General features: G+C 43.2%; 2 protein-coding genes across 9 annotated transcripts in view; both read left to right on the forward strand.

The window, feature by feature from the left end:
• The first annotated feature begins 733 nt into the window (after nucleotides 1–733).
• On the forward strand, nucleotides 734–7,342 carry anxa3a (annexin A3a). 2 transcript variants are annotated; one of them, XM_064296646.1, is made up of 14 exons: nucleotides 734–771; nucleotides 1,512–1,545; nucleotides 1,834–1,881; nucleotides 2,405–2,492; nucleotides 3,092–3,186; nucleotides 3,417–3,530; nucleotides 3,989–4,079; nucleotides 4,177–4,256; nucleotides 4,357–4,413; nucleotides 4,646–4,739; nucleotides 4,928–5,023; nucleotides 5,379–5,437; nucleotides 5,632–5,754; nucleotides 6,381–7,342. In XM_064296646.1, the coding sequence occupies exons 2-14, from the start codon at nucleotides 1,531–1,533 to the stop codon at nucleotides 6,438–6,440; spliced, it is 1,020 nt and encodes a 339-aa protein (XP_064152716.1). In that variant the 5' UTR covers nucleotides 734–771; nucleotides 1,512–1,530; the 3' UTR covers nucleotides 6,441–7,342. The 2 variants fall into 2 exon arrangements, with proteins under 2 accessions (XP_064152716.1, XP_064152717.1); XM_064296647.1 differs by lacking the exon at nucleotides 734–771 and adding an exon at nucleotides 1,037–1,091.
• Nucleotides 7,343–10,862: 3,520 nt separating this feature from the next.
• Nucleotides 10,863–24,820, forward strand: part of bmp2k (BMP2 inducible kinase) — a 46,107-nt gene continuing 32,149 nt past the window's right edge. For 2 of the 7 annotated variants that reach the window (XR_010323801.1, XM_064296648.1), the window contains exon 1: nucleotides 10,871–11,982. Coding sequence is in view for 6 of the 7 variants with exons in the window: in XM_064296648.1 (XP_064152718.1) it covers nucleotides 11,832–11,982 (151 nt within the window). In the remaining variant the exon portion in view is untranslated. Of the gene's footprint in view, nucleotides 11,983–24,820 lie in introns of all 7 variants that reach the window. The other 5 variants (XM_064296650.1, XM_064296654.1, XM_064296653.1 and 2 more) reach the window with 5 other exon arrangements.

Genomic DNA, 24,820 nt, shown 5'->3' on the forward strand with positions numbered 1-24,820 from the left:
GAATATATCTGCCTCATCCATTATTTTCCAAAAGATTTATTTTTATTTTCACAATATGCAGTTATTTTATAAACAGATTATTGAAATTACGGTTTGTGAAACTGGAAAGTAGGTCTGCACAACACGCCTATGCTTGAAAATGATATGCATCACTATTAAATGATCACTCCCTTCGGAAGTGTGTCATCCTATACTGTAGCTAGGCTACAATTGATTTTGCTCCCAAATACAGCCGATTTAAAATATTTCATAAAAATCGTTGTGAGAAGTAATTGTCGCTGTTGATAGCATGATGCTGGGCTATATACCTGTTAAACAGACCTTTGGCACGCAGAAAACATAAACGCACTGTTGCACAAACATTTGACACGAACACAAAATGCACACCGCTACCGCCTGCAGCAGACGCACGGTGGACAAAGACAGAATCTGTAGCCTAGGCTACGTGTAATAGCCTATTAAACGATTACTGCAGTAAGTAAAAAAAGTGACGTTTGAGTGAGGCTGTCCTTTAACAGTAGCCCAATTCTATATTGTTTTTATACAATAACAGCAATTGCTGGTTACTTTTCATAACTGCATAATCCTCTCAATATATTTTCCGACAGCATTATATGTTTGAGTTGGGGTTGTCAGAATTTAGTTCAGGTAGCCTATACTTTTATTTTCAGAAGCTGACATCATTGGGCGTATCCTATGGGCGTAACTCGCTAGGATATATTTGTGAAAGGCGTGGCTCAACGGTAAGATTTTACAGACCGTGCTCGACAGGTAAGCGTTTTGAAAGTTTTGCATCCGCGTTTTATTACTAATTTAGTAACATTCTGGCAGTTATTTACTTTTCCGGCATCTGTGCAATGTTGTGATTTGTTCCATCGAAGATGTAAGCCGGGAAGTTATAGAATGGTTGATTTGCTTCACTTATTGGCACTGATTTTTTATACTTAAACACCTATATAATAAATTCCGTCTGCTAATTCACGAGTATTTTTTGTGGGTCCAATATTTTTTATTCATTTATTTATTTATTGTCAAGCTTGTTAGGTGAGAGGAAAATAGAACATTTGACGTTGCACCTCTGAAAGTTGTTGGTAAAATGTAATCTTTAACGTTTAACTTATTAATAACCATGCATCACATTAGCCCGGCACATCGACGGTTTCAGCTTCGCTGTGCCCATTGAAATATCCGCCCAAACACAATGGAAGAATTCACAATCGTATCTATACACAGAATTGCATTTAAATAACCTACTGTACAATGTATGTTCGGCTCTGCCGACTTTAATGTCCCCAGCGGATCGTATTGCCTCGACTTGCTGTCTGTGTTTCTCAATAGATTAATGAATATGTAATTTTCCAATAATTGCAACATGTGCCTTGAATATGACGTTTTGTAAGTATAATGGGTAACTGTAAACGGTGGACTATCAGTACTAATACAAAAATCTTTCGACACAGCTGGAAACACAAATGTGACATTTTCGTTTTTACATTTCTTTTTTTTCAAAGGTCTCACCCGACAATTACAATGGCATCTGTATGGGTAAGAGTCTATATAGCCTACCAGAAAGGATTAATATAGGCGTACCAGTAGGCCTACATTAAATTCGTTTTTCCTGCTAAAATGTTAAATAAAATGTGCATGCTCAATTAATGTAGATGTTTCTTATCAGTCGTTCATAAATAACGGTTTGCTTACAATCTATTTGCATTAGTCCCTGGAAAGCTAAAAACTGACACAGAATGCAAGGGTCCTGCAGCATTGGTTAAACTCCTCAGTTGAATTCCCATGCAGTGGATGATTCACTTTCTAAATTTCTCTCAATTTCAGGATGAACTGGATGGTCTTCTTGACTCTCCCTCCTCTTTGACAATGGAGGTTGGCTCAATGCATTAAATAAACTATCTTAGAGAATATAGTTGAATTATGAATAACCATAATTAATTCTATATGCTCTTCATCATAACTAAGCAACTTTTGCACTGGTCATTTCTTGTGTGAATTTATTGGCTTGGCAGGTTAAGAAAGGACAAAAAAAATGTAATAAACGAAAAGGCTTATCTTTATAATTGACTTGGAAGCTATTAGCTACATTTGAATTTTTAAATTTTATTTTGAGGTTACATTTGATGGAAGACTGAACGTGCAAACAGGGTATGCCCTGGTGATCCTGTACTCAAAGGTGGACAATCCAGGTTCAGAAAGTAAAAGTCCTCCCCAGAATTGTGTTCCAATCACTTGGACTTGGTAATAAGCACAGTCCTTCAGCCAGGAGATAGAACTACTGTACAAAGTGTGATCAGCAGGCTGAGTTCATGAGTGGAAGAAAACAAGGCAGAATTTTTACTTTCTGACCCCTGGATTTCCCACCTCTGCCTGTGTGCCTGCATGTTTTATTCAGACCGGGGAGAAAGGCACCGTTAAAAGCAAAGCCGGATTCAACGCAAAGGAAGATGCCAAGGCTTTGTGTGAAGCTATCAAAGGATTTGGTGAGACTATTTCCACAGTACACAATGCAGATCTCACAAAGGAGAACATGTTCTTATCAGGGAATTGAGAGAAATGCAAAGCTGAATTATATATTTATTTACAAATATGTACATGGCATATGTAAAAAAAAAAAAAAAACTTTAATAGCTTACTATAGGTTTGTATTGCATTCAGCTGAGTGTACATTTCTTGACAACTCCCACAAGGGCGAGGAAAAAACAACATTTGGATGATTGTGCCCGTTCTCAATTCTGATAACTTTGCAAAATCTCCCTTACCTCAGTGATTACAAATAATAAAAAGTCTGCTTCATATGAAAAAATGTAAGTGTATGCCATAATACACTTAACAAATAAATGATGTCTGTGAAACTCTCAATTCATGTGTCAGAAATATTCTTGTTCTTCTTCTTTAAATTATTAATGAGGCCTGATGCATTTTCAATGTTTTTAAAAAATATATTTTAAAAACTTCTGTTTGACATGCCAATGTCATTTTGTGCCTTAAATACAACCACAACTGAAACGCAAACACTCAGTTTAAATTACAGAAGTTGGTGTTCTGTCTGCAGCTGATTGTTTCACATTTTTATCTCCAGGCACAAATGAAAATATTCTGGCTGAAATTTTAGCCCGCAGGAGCAACGCCCAGCGCCAGGAAATCTGTAAAGCCTACCAAGAAGCAACCGGGAGGGTAAAACTGCTGTGCTCTGACAAATTTCATATTGTTACTGATTTAAGATTTCTATGTATATATAAGATTTATAGATTATAAAGTGCCTTGGGCTTCTGAAAAGTGCTTGATAAATAAAATACATAATAATTCTTATTATTATTATTATTATTATTATTATTTTATTATACAGTTTCTTGATGATATGTATTGAAGGAGGAACTTGCTTCAGTCGGTTATATTTACTTCAGACTCTCGTTAGCGATTTGGAAGGAGACACCGCGGGTGCATTTGAACGCCTGTTGGTTGGACTTGTCACTCCACCTGCACAGTATGACTGCCTAGAGGTCACACGTGCCATGCAAGTGAGTGATCTTTAAACTGATCATAAGATATCTTTTTTTTCTTTAGTATTGATATATGATAGCCTTGTAAAACAGGGCTGCCCAATGTTTCTGGAGAACTATCGTCCTGTAGGTTCTCACTTCAACTTTAATTTGTCACGCTTAATTCTACTAATTAGCAGCTCAAGAAGATCTATTGCTGTTAAATGTGTGTTAAAGGTGTGCTTTGTTAGGGTTGAAGTGAAAACATACTGGACGGTAGATCTCCAGGATCAGGGCTGAGTAGTAGCCCTGTTGTAAATGAATAAGCTATGGCCACTGAAATAAAAACAATTCTATTTGGTTCAGTTTGTTTCTTGTCAACTCAAAATCACTGCTTTATCACATGAAATTGTCAACATCCTTAAATTTGATAAGGATATTTAACAGTGGCTTCATAAGTTGACAGATAACTTTCAAGTTCCATGTGTCTGTTACAGGGACCAGGCACCGAGGAGAGTACTTTAATAGAAATCTTTGCCTCAAGATCCAATAAACAAATTAAAGCCTTCTCTGATGTCTATTTGGCAGGTGATCTTTATTCTTCTGTTTTTTTGAAGCCATAATGAATCAGTTACAGGGACTCATGCTGAATATCTGAGTCATTGTATCATTCTTTTCCCTACAGACAAAGGAAGGAAATTGACACATGACCTGAAGTCTGAAATATCAGGTGATTTTGAAACCGCGCTGCTCATCTTGGCAGAGGTTAGTCCACAAAACATTATTTTAAATGTCTGCGGTAAACATCGGCTGAAACTCTTCATCCATGGTGTGATTGATGTCGTTTTCCTGTTTACCATTTAAGGGAAACAGGGATGAGGGGAAGACCGCAGACCCAGAGAAAGCCAAAAAGGACGCTAAGGTACCGCCATCTCCTAGCCTTCGCTTTTGGTGGACAAACCCCCTGAGTTTAATTCGCAGTGGTGTCTCCACGTCACTGTCACTTCTCTTTTTTTGTCCTGGCAACAGATCTCTGTTGCTCATTCTAGCATTGAGGAACTGTTGCCTGTCTGGCCTGCATCAAACTGAGCTTTCAATTGTAGAACACCTCTTCCTTGTCCACGGAGCGACTGTTCTTTTATTTCCTGTCGCAGGCCCTGTACGAGGCCGGAGAGAAGAAGTGGGGAACGGACGAAAGCAAGTTCATCGACATTCTGTGCCACAGAAGCGTACCTCAGCTGAGAAAAAGTATGGTGCCAACCCCCTTCTCTATGTACTGCATTTGCAACAGTGGAAACGGCTTTTCAGCATTACATTACCAGTGCATTATTTTTTCTGGAAGCAAGTTAATGTACAATGCTGAGTAGAAGCCAGGTGTGCTTCTTGAAAGACCAGGAAATGGCTTAGTTTTTTACCAATTTGTTCTTCTCTTGTAGCACTGGTGGAATACAAGGCAATAAGTGGGAAGACCCTTCAGCAGAGCATTGAAGGAGAAATGACCGGGCCTCTCGAGGACCTTCTGGTGGCTGTTGGTATGGTGGAATTACAAGATCATGTTTTGGAATCAATTGTTGTTTCTGTTCCAGTTCTATATATTTTTTTATTGTTACCTTTGGAAGTAAATTGCATATTAAGGATTTTGGGCCCCATGAAAAGATGCTCTTACATTGGGCCCCACCACCTGTTCCACCACCTGGAAATCCCATGGTCTAATATTCTTTGAGGCCCCTGTCAGTCAGGGCCCTTGGAATTGTACTAAGCCGCCCCCCCCCCCCCCACCTTCCCTCCCCTTATGGTAGCCCTGCCTTTCGCTGTAACATGGTGGTGGAAGAGTTAGATTGACAGCATTATTGTCGCCTATTACTAATATGCCTTTCTCTCATTCAGTGAAATGTGTTAAGAATGTCCCAGCCTACCTGGCAGAAAGACTCCGCAACAGCATGAAGGTAAGCAGATGGTTAAGTTCTAATCGCAGGAAATGAAATATGAAGAGGGCTGTGCTGCTGAATTGATTCAGGATTTATTTGTGAAAGAGAGTACTGTTATTGAGAACTGTTACTGTGGAGTTTTTTCCGCTTTGGCTAGTGATTCTGATAACCAGAGCGGTAATCCACTGGTGTGTCACTGGTGCTCATTTTAGGGTATCGGTACGGACGAGGCGACGCTGAACAGAATAATGGTCAGCCGCTCTGAGCTGGACCTGCTGAACATTAGGGCAGAGTACAAAAAGATGTACAAATGTTCACTGCTCTCTTCTATTGCGGTGAGTATCCCGAGTTCGAAATACACTCATATAATTTATTTCAAACAAAGCTTGCTTCTGAAAATCAAGTTGAAGATTTGATTTATGTAAATACCTTTTATAACTGTGCTTGATTTTTGATGAAATGCTAAAACTTACCCAGCTACATCATTGTTCCAGTCCCAAGGCTGTAATATAACAAAATAGGCCAAATCACCCCCCCCCCCATATATAGCATGCTCATGAAAAAAATAATGGGCATTTCATGTTGTGATTGGGGTATACTGATTAGTAGTCTGAAGTATTTTCCCCATAGAATTCACCAGACATTCATCACTAAATAACTGTTTTTAAAAAAGCTGTTCTTTGAAAAAAATGTATTATGGGGGTGAGGGGTGGGGGGTTGGGGGGGGGGGCACTCAGTGTCTGCATCGCAGCCCCCCCAATTAACATCGCACCCTTGTCCAGTTCATATGCATACATTGACAAAGATAAGTTTAAAAAGCATAGATAGATGACCAAGAGCCGTTTTTAACTTCCCTATTTTGCCACTAAAATAAGTGGCAGAATAGGGGTATGTGGGGTCATTTAACTGAGAGGGGCTATTCTGTGTTGTGACGATGTATGATTGGTATTCTTCATTGCAGTCGGATGTGTCCGGTGTCTACGGGGACTGTCTCAAGATAATTTGTGGAGGCGATGACTAACGCAAACTCTACCAAGAGGAGCTGCAGACAGTTGTATCGCTGTCAAGAGCTTGACTCCTTTCAATAATCTCACTTTCTCTGTCCTCATTTTAAAAAACGACAAACAAATTGGTCACATTTTAAAATTACGATTTCAGAAATAAGTTGGGTGCGTGATCCTTTTGATGCTTAATGCGATTTTTGAGTTCTGACTTGGAACTGATCAACTCTCCGCCTTCTGGAAATATCCAAACTCTTTCCCTCATTTTTAACGCATTTACCATGGTATTCAGTGTTTTTGTTCAGTGTGTGACTGTTGGCCATAAATTTAGAGTAGTTAATCAAACTGTGTTCTTCCTCTACTGCTTGAAATGTAACTGGGAAAACTGCAGAACTGCTTTTCTAACCGTAAAATAAAATGAATAGAATAAAATAAGTAAGTACAAAATAGAAGTTAAGTACAAACTTAGGGGTGCCAAAAAATGTCTGGACCTCAGAACTGAACTGTTTGACTGAAGGACATTCAGTCGAACCAGTATCATTATTCTGAACTTTTGGGTCTTGGAGCATTCAAGCATGTGTTACAATTTTTGTAATGGACATTGTGCATCATAGTTTGATTGACTGCAAGGAGAATCTGCTTTGAAAAATTAACATTCTACAGTATATGCCACAATTGTCATCGCATGCAGTGCTCTTAAACCCATTGCTAAGTCTTCTCTGGCCTACCAGTCCTTAGCATTTTATGAGATATGTAATAGAGTACATTTATTGCACCTATTTTCTATAAATAAGTGTTCTTAGTGGAAACTTCTATTTCTTATTTTTAACCTAAATGATGTTGCTGTAACCTCATGCTTTGGAATGCTCTGCTCACGCTGTTCACCTTTTTTCTGTTGAATAAACGGACATATGGTTTGGAATGCGGTCTCTGTGTGCTGTAGGCGGTGTTTACCATTTCTGAATTCACAGGGGCTTATTCCCGTGAGAGGGATACAGATGGAAAGCATTAAACCAATGGAGGAATTGGAAATAGTGGACAGCAGATGGCGCAATTTCTATTGCACTGGGAGAACTTGGATATTGACGAAAGTTCAGAACATTTTGCAGTGAACCTTATTTACAGAGAATAGCAAGATTATTTCAAGCATATCTATTGATAAGTTGAATTGTTTGGAAGACTTAATAGGTGTAGGGGCTTAGTTTCCATTCTGTTTTTACTTTTTTGTTCACATGGATGGGTCATTTGTCATTATTTGTGAATATTCACTACCAAATGTGTGACAGGGCAGAAATAAAGATGTCTTCATTTATAAATAGATGTTTATATGACCACATGATCATTATTCAGCCATTGGCTGCAGTCAGCTAATCCAACAACAGCCCAGAACAGGAAGTCCCTAGCAGTCGGCCAATCCAGCAGCAGCCCATAACAGGAAGGCTACAGAGGCTACAGGCCTCATGGCTGGGAGAAAAGGCAGATGGCAGTTTCATGCGAAGGTTGAAGTTTAAAAGCCCCGTTTCCCCACATATCTGTGAACTAGAAACCATATGCCATTCACTCCGGGCAGCTGTTTTCCACTTCATCGTGTTTCACATCACGGCTCACCTCAAAAAGACTGCATCATACAGCACGGACTGAAAGTGCCACATGGTTATTACTGTCACTCTTTTACATGCTCACACATTCTCTAATAACCTCTTGTGGGATACCAATAAATGATACACTGGAAACAGATACACTGTGAAAGTCACCTGATCTAATAATGCTCACATTGTTAAATCTGTCTGCAGCTGTTACTGTTTCGCGTTACATATCCATTGGTCGGAGATCATGGAAGGTTAAACTTCTGCCACAATAGCTGTCTAACCATTTCTTACTCAGTCGGAACAATTATTTAAAACGTATGGAACATATTGTTTGGGTATAGTTGCAATATAAATGCTTGCGCACTACATGTAACAGGCATACCCTGACTCCAGATCTGATGTCCTCCATACAGAGAGAGGCGCTAGTGCTGTAGCTACAGTTCATGCATCACACAAGATGAGTGATATATAATTGTTTAATTTGCTGCCGTATTAACTTTTAAAACTTTGAATTTACTGTTGCTCTACTAGCCTCTTTGCAGAATTCCCCGAAGACTCCACACAAGGCCACAAGTAACGGGGATGAAAAATACAGTAGTGCAAAGCTCTAAAATAAATAAAACCCAACATCAGCACAGTCATTGCTTTCTGAAGCAAGAGATAGCCTGAAGGCAAAAACAGATCTTCATTATAACAATGTACTCACCAAAGTTCAGTTCACCCCTGCAGGACAGGGGGCAAAAGATTCTGCCAACCCTAGCAGTTACCCTCACAAAACTGTTGTCACTTTCATGTAAGCTCCTGAACAAGAGCGATATTCTGAGTCATTGTCACAATGTTTGCTTACAAATCTGATGTAATGGCTTTACAGTTAATGCATGTCTCAAACAGGGTGGATTAGGAGAACGGACAGCTAAGGCTGGTGTTCACTAATCTTCCAAAGTGAGAAATCAGGACTGGTGTTGTTTCAGTTCTTTCCAAATAAATAGAAATACACATCAGCAAATGTCTTTTGTGTTAAAACCTATGCAATTTCAGATACAATATGTTTTAATGAGAAAGATTAAAAAGTAATGTAGTAAAATTTTAAACACTCAGTAAAACATTTCAGATACTTTTAAATACTGTACCACTAATTGTGGAGAATGTGCATCTAACCCTGTAATGACTTATAGAACATATTGATAACATACTGGATGTCTCTTCACATCTGTCCAAACTTCTTAACCGTTTCTTAATACTTAAAAATTACAGAACCGGCAGATAAATATAAAATTACTTGAAGTGAATGACATTGAATGGCTATATATTGTAACAGAGATATATTTTCAATACCAATACCACAAATACCTTCCTTTTCATTTTCTTGAAACTATTTTGAAACTGACATTAAAGATACCCTGGTGATATGATAAACTTTCCTTAGTTTGTACTGTAGCTTTTTATTGGTTCTTTTAAACATACTTATGGGATACAATGTAAGATTTGCAAGAAGTTATGTTTTATTTTTTCAACCAACCAATGGGATCTTAGATTCAGGTATTTCATATGAACAAACCAGAATACCAACTTTCAAAACAAACTTGAGTCATATAGTAACACAGTTCCTGCCAGTATTATAAATACAGCTTTTCAACACACACATACACACAAACACCTTTAAAAACTCCTTGCATCTATCTGCAAGTGCTTCTTTAAAGCACCAAAAAATTTAGATTCAATTTGTTAAGTAAATTAGGACAATCACCCACCAACAGGTGGCAGTGTATCCTCTGACAAAATCAAGCCAACAATGGTATCTATGAGGGGGTTGAAGTGGGGTTCTATTTAGTCAGAGTTTGGTCATGTGACTCTGCCATCTCTTATGTAAGCTCTGTCACTGCCATGTGCAGAGGCAGTGACCCTATTCTGAACACACTGTAATCTATAACAATATTTTAGCTTTCTTTATAACTAATGTATATTTTAAATGTCCTGTGTTAGGCTATTGTTTGGTGTTAGCCAAATGCAAAACAATTTTGGTGCATATATTGAGAAAAATACAGAAGAGTTCATAAGGAGATCATTAGAAATAGTAAGATCTTATTGCTGTGTAATATAACAGCAGGTCTTTTTACACATGCTGTAGTTTGCATCACAGCCCCCACATATAAATATTTTAACCATGAACAACAGATTGTTGACACCTCTTAAATGGAATGTATATGCTGCTGTGTTGATGAAGCTGGCAGGAAGTTGTGAAATAAGGTTTGCGCCACTTGTGCCTGTAGGGAGCGAATCACTTGCAGGAGGTGTGGAGGAGTATTTTAATAGCCAAACCTTGATGTAACCAAACCCATCTGTTTTCAAAGAGAAGTTCAGCAACTGCCCTGTTGTTCATCCTCTTCCTCTTTTAAATAGAACCAATGTTTCAGACTGAGTGAATACTTATTTCCACATTTACATCCATCTCACTGTGCTAATAAGAACAGTAGGGCATATCAATATCCTCATGAATTACTCAACTTGCTTTTGATTTAAAAATGTAAGGCGTGACATGACCATGATTTTGTTTCAAGTTAATTTCTATCGTTCTCTATTAGCAAGCTGAAACACCAGTCAATTATGAGGAGTATTGCAGATTTGGAGAAATTGTTTTCCATCTATTAAAAAATGAATGTACGTTATTTTGAAATTAAAATACGGAAATCACTGAACATCTCACAACTCCCACTCCCCCTGGCTCAGCGCTTTTAGCTGTCACCGCCTCTTCTTCTTCATGCTCTCTCTCAACCTAACAGGGTGAATCGACGTCCGGACTGTCATTTGTTCTGCCCCATCACAGTGGAGCTCTGTCTAAGCGTAGGCTTGGCACACCAATCATTAGCTGGATACAATAGGAAGGGTCGGACAAAGCCAAGATTGGTTGTCCGTCAGGCGGATTGGGTAATAACAAACCACCCACTTATTTGTACCGAGAGTCAGAAGTTCGAAGTTTAACGGGGTAGAAGAAGCTATGGGACTGCACTGATACACACTGATTCTTCGAGATACTGTGCGAGCATGATCCTTCTGTAGAATCTGGTTATGTTATGTTTATGACATTCGGCGTAATTGCAGTTCGCCTGCATCTGTGCTGCACAGGCAGTGTGGTCGGCTGGCTAGCTAGCTAGCTACAAAAGGGAAGTAGTGGCGTGTGGAGTAGAGGAGAGGGAGGTGTTTCCTCGGCTGGTGTGCTAGCTAGCTAGTTACCCAGCCAGGTATCTAACGTTATTTAAATAAATAGCTGTCTCGGGTAGCGGTATCATACAGTAGAACCCACGCCGTTAGCGTGGTAGGAAGTTATTTTATCTGAGTACCTTTGTATATTTTCTATATTTTCTAATTGTGATGTAGCGCGCATTGTTCGCGTGTAATGCGACTGCTGCCGTGTCCCGAGACGCTAGTTAGCTAGCTAGCTACCCAGCCGTGTATCTTGCTTCCTCTTCCAATTCAGCAAGCAGGCGTTCGCTGTGAAAATATTGTTTTAATAAGGCACGACATGTTCAAACTCGGTGCACTGCTGTAGTACCTTGCATATGAACGCATAGTGCATTACGCTCGGTTCTCTGCACTGCATGTCATTCAGGTGATCGCTAGCTAACCTTCGTCTCCTAACTAGCTAGCTTTTACACTTGGGGCTGTTAACTAGCTTGCTGTTGAGCTTGCTACAGAATAGCTATGCAGGCGAAGCATAGGGTCGGGATGAATAGATAGTGCAAGTTGCATTCAGAATTCCTTTTGGGATTTTCAGTGGTTGCCTATCGGACTTGCCTTGAAGGCAGATATTTGAAATAAAGAAGAATGAAGAAGTTTTCTCGCATGCCAAAGTCCGAGAGTGGTGGGCTCGGTGGAGGATCCGGTTCAGGGTCTGGTTCTGGAGTCGGCAACTACATCGGGAAGGTGTTCTGTGTCGGCCGATACCAGGTCACCGTGGAAGAACTTATTGCAGAAGGTATGTATGTCTCCGTTATGAACTATGCATGTTTTCAACACCCCCACCCTCCCAACACAGATTCTTAAAAATGTCTTCAAACGGGTCAGGGAATGCACCAGAAGACTGTGGAAGCGCGCTTGTTAAATTACTTAATGCGTGCATGTCTGTGACTAACTACTTTTGGTTACGTGGTGTGTTGAGTTACTCAAGCGTAAACCGTTGCTAATGAGTTAAACAGATCCAATTGACCTGCTTGTCACATGGTAAAAACTGACGCTGATGACATCATGTGTTACCCCTGGATGTTAGGCAGGCGTTTCATTCTCTGGGGATTTCCCTACGCTGTTCTTACCATACATCGGATATCTAGCTCCAGTGGTCCCGTGTTGTAGTGACTGTCTACTTTTTATTTTTAAGTGTATTCAAGTTCTAACTTACAGGGCTAAGTATTGTAAGGTACCCAGCCTTGCTGAGTTTTTATTCTGCTTGGTGTGAGGGTGCTTGCTTTCTTCCTCTATCCCAGTCCCCGGGATAACTCTGTTGCTGTTTGCACTGAGATGTGAATCACATGCAACCTATACATTAGTAGACACTGATGTGGGATGTAGATAATTTCAAACTTTTAATCTGAAGGGGCACTAGGTGATGTGTCCAGGCCAACTGCTTGTGTAGTAACAAGCTACTGCTGAACATTCTCCCCTCAGCACACCTATATGATCACTCTTTAACACTGAGGACCACTGTGTGTGCGGTCCTTCCATAACTACATTACTCCTTCCATCTACGCAATTCTTCCCATACTTTCTGTGTCTCCGCTTCTCTGTCCAATAGCAGGAGTCTGTGGTTTTCACTCCTGTCCACTGTCCAATGGCAGGGGTTGGTGGTTTTCATAGGCAGACGTTAGCTCATCCTCCAATAATTTGAGAAGAGGAACCGCTCACCACCTTTCTGGGGGGCCTGTAGACCCACACTACCAGCCTGCACCTGGGTTTCCTCAAGATGTGAAACCAGTGGTTTGGGTTGTATTGTTTGTATTGTGACCTTAGTTAAAGCTGTAAAATTGTGTCGGTCGTTGCAATTTGCATTGCATGTCAGACTCGCCGTTACACTTCAGAAAAGGTGTGTTGTGATTGTTTTGTTTTCAGTATCACAAATTCTTTCAACCCAAATTATGGACATTTGGTGATGATTAATAAAATTGTAGCCAGTTTCTAAAGCGTGTAGTTTAGTACCGTGTACTTGAAGCAGTAAGGAGAAGTGGAAATAAAAAAGTTGAACCTTGTTTAAAGCAAAGTTCAGTATTCATACCCTTCAGTATTCAATATTCATGCACATGTGAACAGATTTTTTAAATATGATGAGCTTCCTCATTGACAGACTACTGTGACAGACTACTTGCAATGTGTAGCCTAATGTTGTTCACGCAATCTTGCTTCCTGGAAAAATAAAAAAACACAGTCTGTTTTTAAGACCACACAGGCATGCCCCAGCAAGATAAGCCTGACACTGACTGTCGACCCTCCCCTATAATTGGGCAGAGCCCGACTGTGAGCGTCGGTTGCGAAACGAGCAGTCCCTCGGACGAAAACAAGATCGCTGCGGCGTGTTCCAGCGCGGCTCGCGATGACGGTCCCGAATGACCCCGTGCCACTCGCAGCGAGGACGGGAAAGTCGGTTAGCACGCACCGTTGCTGCTGTGGTCACGCGGCCCCGCGGGGCCTGTCCTTCGCCGGTTGCGTGACTTTGCGCCGCGCGCCTCGTGAATCATGGGACGTTTCGTCTCTACGGAGGGACGCCCCGGTAGAGCTCGTTTAAATCCAGGCACCGACAAGTCATCCGAGAGCCAATCACGGGGGAGGTAGACGCTGGCAGCGATGTCAAGGCCTCGAGCCCTTTTGAAGCTACTGTGATGTCATAAGCGTGAGCGAACTCTAAAAGGCTGGGTGAAACCTCCTCCTTGCAGAGCCTTGTGCTGAATGAGAGTTGTCACAAGGAGGGCACGGGTCCGCGGCTTTGAAATCATTAATTTGTTCTTTGTTCATCTAGGGTCCAAGGCTAAGCGGCTGTTCGGGGTCGAAGGCCAAGCAGCGGTTCTGCAGGAACTCGGTCATTTCCCCTCACGCCTCTTAATGAAGTCTGACACCCTCTCTGAGGAGGATGTAGAAACAGGCTGATGGCACCACATCGCCGGATGCATCTGTGCAGTTTTTTTTTTTTCCCCCTCTTCTTTTTCTTCCTTTAAGTCAGCTCCTGGCTACGCTGCAGGAGAGCATGTCCCTGACTGTCCTTTTCTCGGTTTTCCAGTCACCGTTGAGAATTTTCGCCGTTGGCGTGCGCTGCGTCGCTCGCGCTCAACGCGCGATGGCGGATTCCCTCGGCTAACTGGAAGACCCGGTGCCTTTGCGGTCGGAATTTCCCCAACAAAACCAGTCTCTGGGTGCCAATAACGGCTCAAGGCTGGACTTTCTGTAGTTCCCCAGGGTTTTTTTTTTTTTGGGGGGGGCGGTGGGGGGGGGTTGTTAGTTGGTATAGATCAGACAAACGTTTCTCAATAGAGGGAATTAAGCCTGCGCTGTTCCTTGTGAAAAGGACCCCAGGCGAGCGTATGTTGAAATACCCCTCGGGCCTGTTGCACCGGTGTGACAGAAAGTTCCGTAACACTGACACGTCAGCCCTGTTCTGTGACTGACATGCGGTCGGGCAGGCCTGTCCGCTGAAATCTTCTGCTCCTTCCTGCAAGAGTGACCGGCCGTCTTGCTGACTGATCTGCATTAGCCCTGAACTCCTGAGGTTACCGACCCAGGGAGTTAAACAGGCGCGTGAGAGCGTGTGTTCCTGCTCGAGCGTGTGTGTGTGTGTGTACAGGGCAAACTTTCGCGGTCTAAATATTCGCTGTCTTTCAGTAAACGGGTCGCGCACGTTCGGTTTCTCCGTCAACAAACCGCGCTGCTCCAGAACAGCACCGGGACCGCTGCTCGGTCACCACGATTTATTTTTATTTTCTTTTGCGTCGGGAAGATTCTTGGAAATGTTGGCAAAGGTTACTTGTGTTTGTCTTGGTGTTGCTGCAGGGGTTTGCCCAAACTGGTCTGTGCTCTGACAGTAGAAACAGGTCCACACCAACCATTTTGAAAATGTGTCCAGGAAAATTATTGCCATTTAGGCCAGCGGGGGATGGGTTTATTAGGTGACCCTTCCCCCAAAACTTTTTTTTTTACTGTCAGCACACCTCAAGACCAAAAGTCCCAAACCGTGTCCGAGATGGCTTACTTACCTGTTTTTGAGTATACAAGTTGTATGCAAATTGTAAACTCAATAGCAGGCAAGTAACCTGTTTCAAACACGGCCGCATTCAAGAGCAGTTTTCACTCAGACCTGGAATGTTAACTCGCGGTTTTCAACACTGTCTTTCCTCATTTTGATCATTCTAAATCTGCTGAATCAGGCCTGCTAATTAGTACCGTTGGAGTCGCGAGGGCTGTCTTCTCGGAGACTGAATTGTAACTCTGTGGGCCTACCCTTACGAGAGTGCTGATGGCACACTGAGGCCGATAATTATCATCCTGGACTGTGCACTTTCTGCCTCAGAGTGCACATGACTGCACAAACAAACAGGGAGCTGGTACTCCACAGCCACCTGTGTGGCCAGCACCTGAAACGTACAACTTGTTTTTGTTCTTTTTGACGTAAAATCCAGGACTAGCGTGAGTGCGTACAGTATGTGCCTGTGCGTATGCACGTATGTACACAGAGTGCTGTTTAAAAAGCACTGTTCAGCCGTGTAACCTGACCCGTGGGGTGAGAGAGATAACAGTGTCTGTTGTAAGATTGCGCGGCTCTGCCGGTGAAAGATGCTCGATTGCAGCTAAGCCACCAAAGATAATGCAAACACGAATACGCTCAAATGGTGGCAGTGCTTCAAGTAAATACGAGCGGTGTGAGTGTGCGCATGTGTGCGTGCACTTGAGTGCGTGTTTGCACTTCTAGCTAAATCAGAACTCGTGCAATATGCTGTGGATGCAGATGAGCAGTTTCTGTAGTTTAAATGGTTAGAGAATGACTGCTCAGTCTGAGGTTTGTGAGTGAGTATGTGGTTTTTCACGGTAAATTAAATTAGCTAAGGAGTTCACACTCTAGTAAGCTCTCTCTGACTCTTTTTTGTTTCTAAATAAATGAGTGGCGGGTTAGCATTGAGGATATAAGTGGGACGATGGGTAGTTTAGATTTGCCCGGGCAGTAGCCTATATGCGGATGCAGTTAAATGTGAGTAAGAGTGTGGTTTGCATCACTACCTGGAGATGTGAGGTAGTTGTAGCCCTTGAGTTTTTGGAAACCTTGCAAAACGCTTAACATTTGTTTCCTTGTTTTGACGACCCCAGTTCTCTGTAGGCTTTTTGGGAGCCCTGTTTTTGTCATTAATAAGCATAGTCTAAATGGAAGAAGAATGAAGAGATGAGCAAAGATGATCTTACAAAGGTCATCTTCTTTTTAAATTGGCAGTTTTAGCACAGTCTTCGATTTAAGTCTCAAAGATCTATTATCATGTGATTCATATTGTCAATGACATTTTTCATACATTTTGCTCAGTGATGCACAGTATAAGAGCGGCTTTAGATGCACACATCACCAAAGGAAGATGGACGAAACGCGCGCCAGTCTTCAAAACACGTACATTTGACCCGGCGTACGCTTCGGCCATAAAGCCGTTTTCCTTTTCTCCCGCATTGACGGTACCGTAAAAAACGCTTCGCGGGAGCCCGCTCCCTTTATCGCCGAACGGGAGTTTTCCCGCTGAAGGCCGGTGGGTGGGGGGGGAACGGGGCGGACCCGCACTGTTTGCGTAGCATAGGGCCGATGAACGGGGAGGACTGTGCCCTTCCGCCGTCCTGTCCTGGCGCGCCACAGAGAGCGCTGGTACGACGCCGCGCCGCGCCCCGGGGCCCGTAGCCAAGGGCCCGCCGGCTTTGTGTTTGTGCGTCGAGGCTCGCCGTTTCGATTGTCCCCGCGAACATGGCCCCTTTGTGCTATCGCTAATAAATGTCTGAATCCCCCCCCCCTCGCCGCCCCCTCCTTTCACAGGGGACCGCTCGGCCGGACCCGCGACGGGACTTTTCAGAAGAGAATTTAAAAAAAAATGAAAATAAGGGCGCCGATTGTGCCGGTTCTGGCGCTTGTCCGGAGCGCGTTTGTCTATAAACGCAAATATACTAGCCGAAACAGGCCGGGTCTGTCGATCGCCCGCGCGTGTAACTCAGCGAGAGCGCTCTGTGTTCTCAACATATCCGACAGGACGAGTCTCGCAAGACCTGCATTCACGTGACGCCAAATAGACTTGTAAATAAACCAAAATAGCTTTAATTGCTGTGTTACCGTCAAGTTTACTGGGTATTTGTTAGTGTAAAGCAGCCCTTTCTGAAAGCAGATTTAATTATTTTAATTCTTAACAGCTACTTGTTTTAACACGCGTAAATGTAGCGGAACTATTTTGGTCAGTAGTCATGCCAGCCCCCTTGCAGTGTGCTGACAGGATGCAGTGACATCACAAGGAGGTCACATGTTTGGATGGTGATCAGTCCTCCCTCTTTGTGGTTATAACTTTTGTGTTTGCCCTCAGTTTGGCTTTACCTTCACACAAAACGAGTTTGAAACAGTGAGTCATTTTGGACAAGGCCTTCAAAAGTATATATTGAAAAGCTAAGTTCCGTGAATACGAGAGTTGAAAGACAAGAACAACGAACCAGTCTCAGAGTCCTGTTAGTGTTGTCTCACACGTTTGCAGGGAAATTATTTAGCTAAATATATGGTTGGGGTACTTCAGAATCGTAATTGTAGTGGACCATGGCTAAAGTTAAGCAATTTTGTTAGGATTGAGCTTTGACTGGTGGAAATTCATTACAAAACCCTCAGACCTCTGTAATTTTTTTTTGCTCTTTTGTTGCAATGATAACAGTGAGCTTGTGATTACATTGTGAGGTTGAAATGGTTTCCTTGCGAAGAGGGGGGAACGTTCTCTTGACCTTGATGTGTGACAGAGCCGCGGAGCCGCACCGCGGGCACGTCGTGGGCGATGGCAAACGCCGGCGGCCGTTGGCGGGTTCTTATCTCCCGGTTTCAGGTCTGCGAGCGGGTCAGCCTGCCGGGGGGGGAGGGGGAGCGGGACAGATGTTTGGGGTGGCGGCCGCGGCACGGTTCCGATTCACCGTTCCCTCGCTTCAGTATATCTGCAGCGGGCTGTCGCCTCGCAAGCCCCTCCCCCTTCCCCTCCGCACGCGCTCTGTGCGGAGCAAGCCAGATAGGCTTATTACACAGCCCATATGGTACACGGCACCTTGAGTTTTTTAATTTTTTCTATGAGGATAGAAAACACAGTGGGGTTATAACCTTAAAAAGGTGAAGTCTGTTGCTTTGATTTCACCGTCTCCTCCCTGATGAAATTCGCCATCATATATGTGTGGCAAAGGTTGTGGTTCACACCGCTTATCTGACTAGTCTGGGACCTGTAGTATGCCTTGGGTGCAGTGTTGTTTACAAGCCCTTACCTTAACAGAGGTTCATTTAGATCTGCCTCAGCTTTCCTAGACCATAATGAAGGGCTGTAATGGATAGGAAATCTCTTACGTGTCACCGTCTTGAATCTCTCTGTTGCTGTCTTGAAATTGCTCATTTTTATGACGGTATCGAAACACTGCCATAAATAGAACGGATGTAAAACAGTCTGTGTGTTACTCAAATGCTTATTGAGGTTTGTTGCTTGTAATTCGCTATGCCCTTAGCTATAAGCATGATTTTCTTTATGTTTAAGATCTTTTTTAAAACAGAATGCCTGTCCAGTGAGGTCACCGGTAACAAGACTTATGGTGCTGCAGGACTCTGGAGATGAAGCGGTGTGCTCCTGACAGTACGACTCGAAATCACCAACTTGAGCAGGCGACAGTTATCGAGAATAAACAGAACGTTTCATTTTTAAGCGTCCGATGTATCTGCCTTAATGCCTGGCTTTGTGAGTGCTGCAAGTGTAATTCAATCTGACTTTTAATTATAATTTTTTAAAACTTTGGGAGTGCTTAACACCAACTGGTTTTAATCTCCCTCACTACGATCAGGCACACCCGGCCTTATGACGAGAAAAAAAAAAGTCCCTCTTGCGACAGAGGAGTCGTCCTCAGACCGATGCGCTTTGAACTTCTTCGGTTTGGCAGCGGTGCTGCAGTACGGTCACATAAGCCCCGGAGATTAACCGAGAAAAACAAAAACACACCAGTCCTCTCGCAGTGTGGCTGCAGAGTTTGTAACACTTTAGCTGGAGACCTCGGCAGAGTGTCTTAAACCTTCGTTACAGTGTGTTTACACACTTTTTATCAGTTCTCCCAGAAAGACAGCCAGCTCGGTTTGGTGTGAGCTGAGATTTTTTTTAACCCTTTAAGGTGTAAGGATCACAATTATGTGATTAGAATGTTCTTAACTGAACATTCTAATGCTGATGTCACAATCAGTATTGGTAATTGAAAGCAATGGAGTTCTAGAACACTGACAAAAAAAAAACACTCCTCAAAGGGTTAAAAAGCCAGTGATGAGGGGCATAAACAAACCCTTGCCCCTCGGCTCCGGACGGGTACGGGGTGGCCACGGTAATCCCCCCCGCCTTTGTGTTTGAAGAGGGTCCCAGAGCCACAGTTACCCTGTGAGGTAGGCTAATGATCATTAGGCTGCTAATGCCCGATCCCTCCCGGCTCTGTAACGAGGGTCGCCAAACTCAAAGCTTGAGCTTTCATTTGTCATGTTTTACAGCACGCCACTTAAGAACAAGGAAGGAGACTGTGGTAAATAAAACATGCGGAGGGAGAGGGAAAGAGATGCAGAGATAGAGACAAAGGTTTACAGCAGAACTTTGGTTGTGGTTGAGGATTACTGTCAGAACTGGGCCCTGATCATAAACTTGGACAAACTTCTTCAAAAAAAAAAAGCCAGATTTCATTGCAACACTGCCCTAGTCCACACCCTGAATTACACCTACATTGGTCTATTATTATTATTATAGTGCTGTTACGCAGTTGTTGTTACGCAGTTAGATATAGCAAACGTTGTAATGCATTTCTGTATTTACGTTTTGGCAATATCTGCAAGTGTATATTATGCCAAGAAAACATTCTGAATTTGAATTTGAGGCGGACGGATGTGCATGGGGAGACACACAGAGGCACGGATGGAGAGGAACTCTAACCATTCTGCAGGAATACAACCACAAACGGTGCAATGTGTTACCTGTTCCGCTTGCAAGCGTCTCTGTTGCACGGGGAGAGCGAGCGGCGCGCTCCTTTGGCGGTAGTGCGCGGCGCTCAGATCCGAGCGCTGTTTGTTGTTCACACTTGCCAGGCAGGAGTAACACAGCTCGAGCTGCAGAGAAATGGGTCATTCAAGTCTCTGCTAGTTCCAGCGGCACCGACAGGCCTTTTTCTGCTGAAAACAATCTTTCAAACGTTCAACCGTCAAGACACTCTCACTCTGTTACCCCAGCATTGTCATTGTAACTTTAATCCCTGTAGTATTCTTTATGTATTTCTTTATTTATTTTGCACATAGTAGGCTATGTATGGTCCACCAGTATTGTGAGTGCTCTCAGTTTTGAACTCCTCTTTGTGTTGCTAATGTGTGTGCAGAGTTGGCTCCATTTCTTTTATGTTATTTCTGGCATGACATAACAGTGCGCAGTTCAATTCAGAGGTACCGTATAGTTAAAAAAGCGGCACATTTGCCATATCGAGGCAAGATTAAGATGATTAGATCAACCATCTTATGGGTTGATGGGTTCATTGAATGGAGAGTTAATGTGCGTGTGTGTCTGTGTCTGTGTGTGTGCGTGTGGGTCTGCACGCGTGTTTTAGATCACGAGAGCAGCTGAACCAATCATCGCGTCCCCGTTCCAGCGTGCCCTTGTCGACTCACTCGGCCGCCCCAGCGCGATGGCCAGTTTTCAGAGCTGGGAGCGGATCAATGCCGTTATTCCCATCTCATCCTCTCTAATAGGCCTATAAACGCCTGACCCATTTGGCTCAAGTAGAGCAGCGCTGCTTGCCTTCCTCTGGTGTCTGGCATCCAGGCTCAGCGCCGGGGATAAGTAATATGGATGCTTTACCAAAATAAGCAACAGGATCCCGCGGGGCCGCGTTTGTCTGAAATAGGCGTTTGTCCTAGGGAACATCTCCCGTATCAGCGTTTCGGTTTTTTTTCGCTTTTCTTTTGTCTCTTCCGACTATTGGCTCTAATGTTCGTTTTTTTAATTTTTTCTCTCAAGAAATTTTGGGAAAGCGTTGCTTGGACCGCTTTATCTTGTGCGCCTGAAGTGTCGTTGAGGGTCTCGATAGGATTGCGGTCGCGCGGTCCTTTCGCACGACCTTCGAGCGCTCCGTCTCCAGGGCTGTACTAAACAGATGTCCGCGCGGTTTGGTGCTAACACGAAAAGGACGTCTCTGCTAGATAAAAAAAAGCCTTAAACTAATGACTTATTGAGTCACTTGCGTCTGTTAAAGTAAACACTATTTAAAAGAGACAGTGTAGCCTACATCACTGCCGACAGTCTCCTCAATTGAATAATATTTCCAGAATTGTAGTTAGCCTTTTTACTGACTTTATTCTTAGTTTCTCGATTACTTATCGGATTCCATGTCCCCAAACAGTTTTGGGCATTAAGAGGTTTAAAACGTATGGAGAATGTCCAGGGCTCACGGTTCTGGAGCTTTCTTTTTACTGCTTTGTTCCTGTTGATTGTGCAATTTCTAAAACTCGCAAGACCAGCAAATTCACTTAGATGGGTGTCACAAGGAGTTATAGGAAGTGTAGCCATTGAGAATTAGACTAAGGGTTAGCCCATATGAATACTGTATTTTACAGAGAGAAAATGAGGTAATATTATGCATTTAACCCAAATTCTGTTAATTGGTTCACTGTATTTTTATTGCTGTTGAGCTGAAGAACAAAACCTTTGAAGTATAGCCTAAATGTATTGTTGTAAATGAATGTTAATCTTGGCTACTGAAATCATTGTATTGTATTTGTACCAGATTCTTTCATACTTTTAACAGGCGTCTGTCACAAGAAAACATTTTACGATGGATTAACGCATCTGTGTGGTTACTGCCACTGTGTTGAGGTAATACAGGAGCATTTTTCAGCGATTGGAAAATTACCCGCATTCAGAGCAATGGGGAATTAGGCTTAGTCTTAAAAGCATATTTTCTCAAACACTGGGAAATTGCCTCCCTTGGGTCTTATTTGTAGCCGCTGTTACAGTATCTGTGAGAGAGAAAAAGCCTCAGCTTTGTGACGGAGTTTAATTTTCCCCTAATAGAGCTCTTCAAACGCAACCCCCTGTGAGAACACAGGGAGCTGAGATATTAAAAAAAAGAAAACACACACACATCAAAAGCCGACTTAAGATGCGTCCCCCTTCACCAAAATTTCCGAAGATGGGCCGACTGCTTCAAGGAGGAGAGCGCCGCTGGATTTATGGCGTGGAACGTTCCAGAAGAATGACAGGTCATCTCGCCGGCCTGTCAGGAAGTGCAGAATCTCTCAGCTGTACACCAAAACCAGGCCCGCTCCTATTTTTAGGCTGCCGGCCTACTCCCGAGATAAATTTATGAGCATCATTATGGTGTAACTTCGGAACTCCCTGGGGAAACAGATTAAGCAGTGTTCTTCACAGATATTTGACTCCCCGATGTGGCTCACGGAAACGTGCTTTCGTGTTTGCGGGAAAAAAAGGCGGGAAAGATCACACTCGGGATCCGAAAATAGGTCCAAACAACCAGGCCGGAGGAATTTTCGCAGACCTCGGTAAAATGGCGTATTTGATGTGAAATGCTGGCTTCCATATTGTGTGAAAAGTCTGACCGTGCCCTCTTACAACCTAAAGCTATTTTCTTCTCAGCCTTTTGAATGCAGCAAATACTAACAAACAAACAAACAAACAAAGACTCTAAGATGGAAAGATGCGTCTGTGCTAGGATCATATTCATTTTGTAAATTGTGGGAATTGAGTTGTGCCTATGTTCTGGTTAACGATTAATGTAAAAAAAAAAAAATGGGATGCTTTCTTTAAATGGGTTGTGTTTTGTGCATTCCATTCTCCTAGCTGAACATTCTAAGCCTGATGTGACAATCAACAATCACTACCAAAAGCAAAGGAGTTCAAAACTTTGAGAAAAAAAAACATTGCGAAAAACCAACTCTTCAAAGGCTTAAATGGGTTGTGCTTTGTGCATTCCATTCTTGAGGCAATGTTGACTAAGTCTCATGCACACTTGGTGACATTTGGAAATTGTCAGTGATCAATGCATGGACGCACCCAGTTACTGGACAGCAGCTGAATGGGAGTGGGGGTGACGCCACACAAGTTTTCAACACTCCCCACCCCTTTTCTTTTAGAGCATGACTTTTCCAGTTGGTCTGCATTGTTCACGTGATGATCATATTTTTATTTTCTTTGGCTGGTGAAACCCAGCTGAGTCTAGTGGAATTTCAAAGTATTGATTCCACCGAAAGGCAGCATATTTGGGTTATTTAAATGTCGCAAGTAGTATACTTTATATTTTATAATATATTTTTAAAAGTGTGTTTTTATTTTGTCTCTGTTGGGTCCCATCAGTGTCAGACCTTTGTCATTGCATTTGACCTACATCAAGGTCAGATGCTAAACGTCGAAGTGACAGGCAGACAGGCATCTTCATAGCTAGACGTAAGGGCCCAGCGTTTGAATTGGGGAGATTAAAAGTGTATTATGGCCCTTCCCTAGTCTGTCCTGGTGGCTTATTAGTTTCCATTTCATTGGTTTTTTGTTTTAGTGGGCGGGGCTAAAAACGCGAGTGAAGGTTTCCTGTATTTAAAAATCCAGCTCTGCATTGCCCGTTTCCCTCTGAAGGAAACATTTCTTGAACTCTCTAACGTTTCCCCTGCGGACAGTGCAGTGTAATTGGTGTGATCAGCAGAGATTTTATATTCTTTGCTGAAACTTTGTAAGGTGCCCTGTGCTGAATCGCTGTAACTGAAGTATTTTGAGGTGACGCACGTGTGGAAGCACTTAACCACCTCTCCGCTGTTGAACCGAGCCACAAGCTCAGGAAATTCACTCTTGCTGTGATTTTTTTTTCTGGGTCCAAGGGGGGGGGGGGGGGGAGGAGGCTTGCTGTGGAAATATTTTTCCACGCTCCTGTTTTCATTTCCACAAGCAGGGGTTTTCTGTCGGTTGCGAACACTTAAATCAAGGCTCCGGGAACAAAGGTTGCGGAGATGTGTCCCAGAAGCAGTACTGCCGTCACTGGGAACTGAAATGAATGCAGTATATCCTGCCTAATCTGTTATGCACTGCTGAATTCACATTCGTCCGTTCTGAAAAGTAGCAGCAGTGGGAATCTGTTGCTGACCAATTCATCCTTGAGGAATACCGCTTCCTGTGCCTAAATAAAAGGGGGGGTGGGGGTTCAGAGGAGAAGTACAGGCCTTGGGAAAAGGATGAAGAATGCGGGAGTATCCCAGCGGAAATATGGAAAACCTGGAATTCTCGGAATGTCAGAGCGGCGGTCTTCGCACGCCGGAAAACGAACGACCCGCCGGGCTCTCGCCCCTCTCGCTCCCGGGGAAGACGGCGGCGCTCGGACCCGCGTGCCGAGGCCGAGCGACCGGGGGGGGGGTGGGCTCGCTCCCAGATTGACCCGGCATTCCTTCCGCGCGGTCGCCGTGTCATCGGACCCCTATAGGAATGCGCGCCGCGTAGGGCCGCGCAGTCTGTACCTCGGCTGTTTGACTCGTTCCCATGAGAAAGTTCTGGAGAGTGCTTGCGGATGGAAATGAGGGGGAGGCT

This window comes from Anguilla rostrata, chromosome 10 (assembly GCF_018555375.3).
Source record: "Anguilla rostrata isolate EN2019 chromosome 10, ASM1855537v3, whole genome shotgun sequence".
In the NCBI taxonomy this organism is placed as follows: Eukaryota; Metazoa; Chordata; class Actinopteri; order Anguilliformes; family Anguillidae; genus Anguilla; species Anguilla rostrata.

Excerpts from the sequence above, each read along its gene's own strand:
- anxa3a (XM_064296646.1), top strand. Across the intron at positions 2,493-3,091 it reads TGAAGCTATCAAAGGATTTG|GCACAAATGAAAATATTCTG; the intron begins GTGAGACTATTT and ends TTTTATCTCCAG. Across the intron at positions 4,740-4,927 it reads CGTACCTCAGCTGAGAAAAA|CACTGGTGGAATACAAGGCA; the intron begins GTATGGTGCCAA and ends CTTCTCTTGTAG.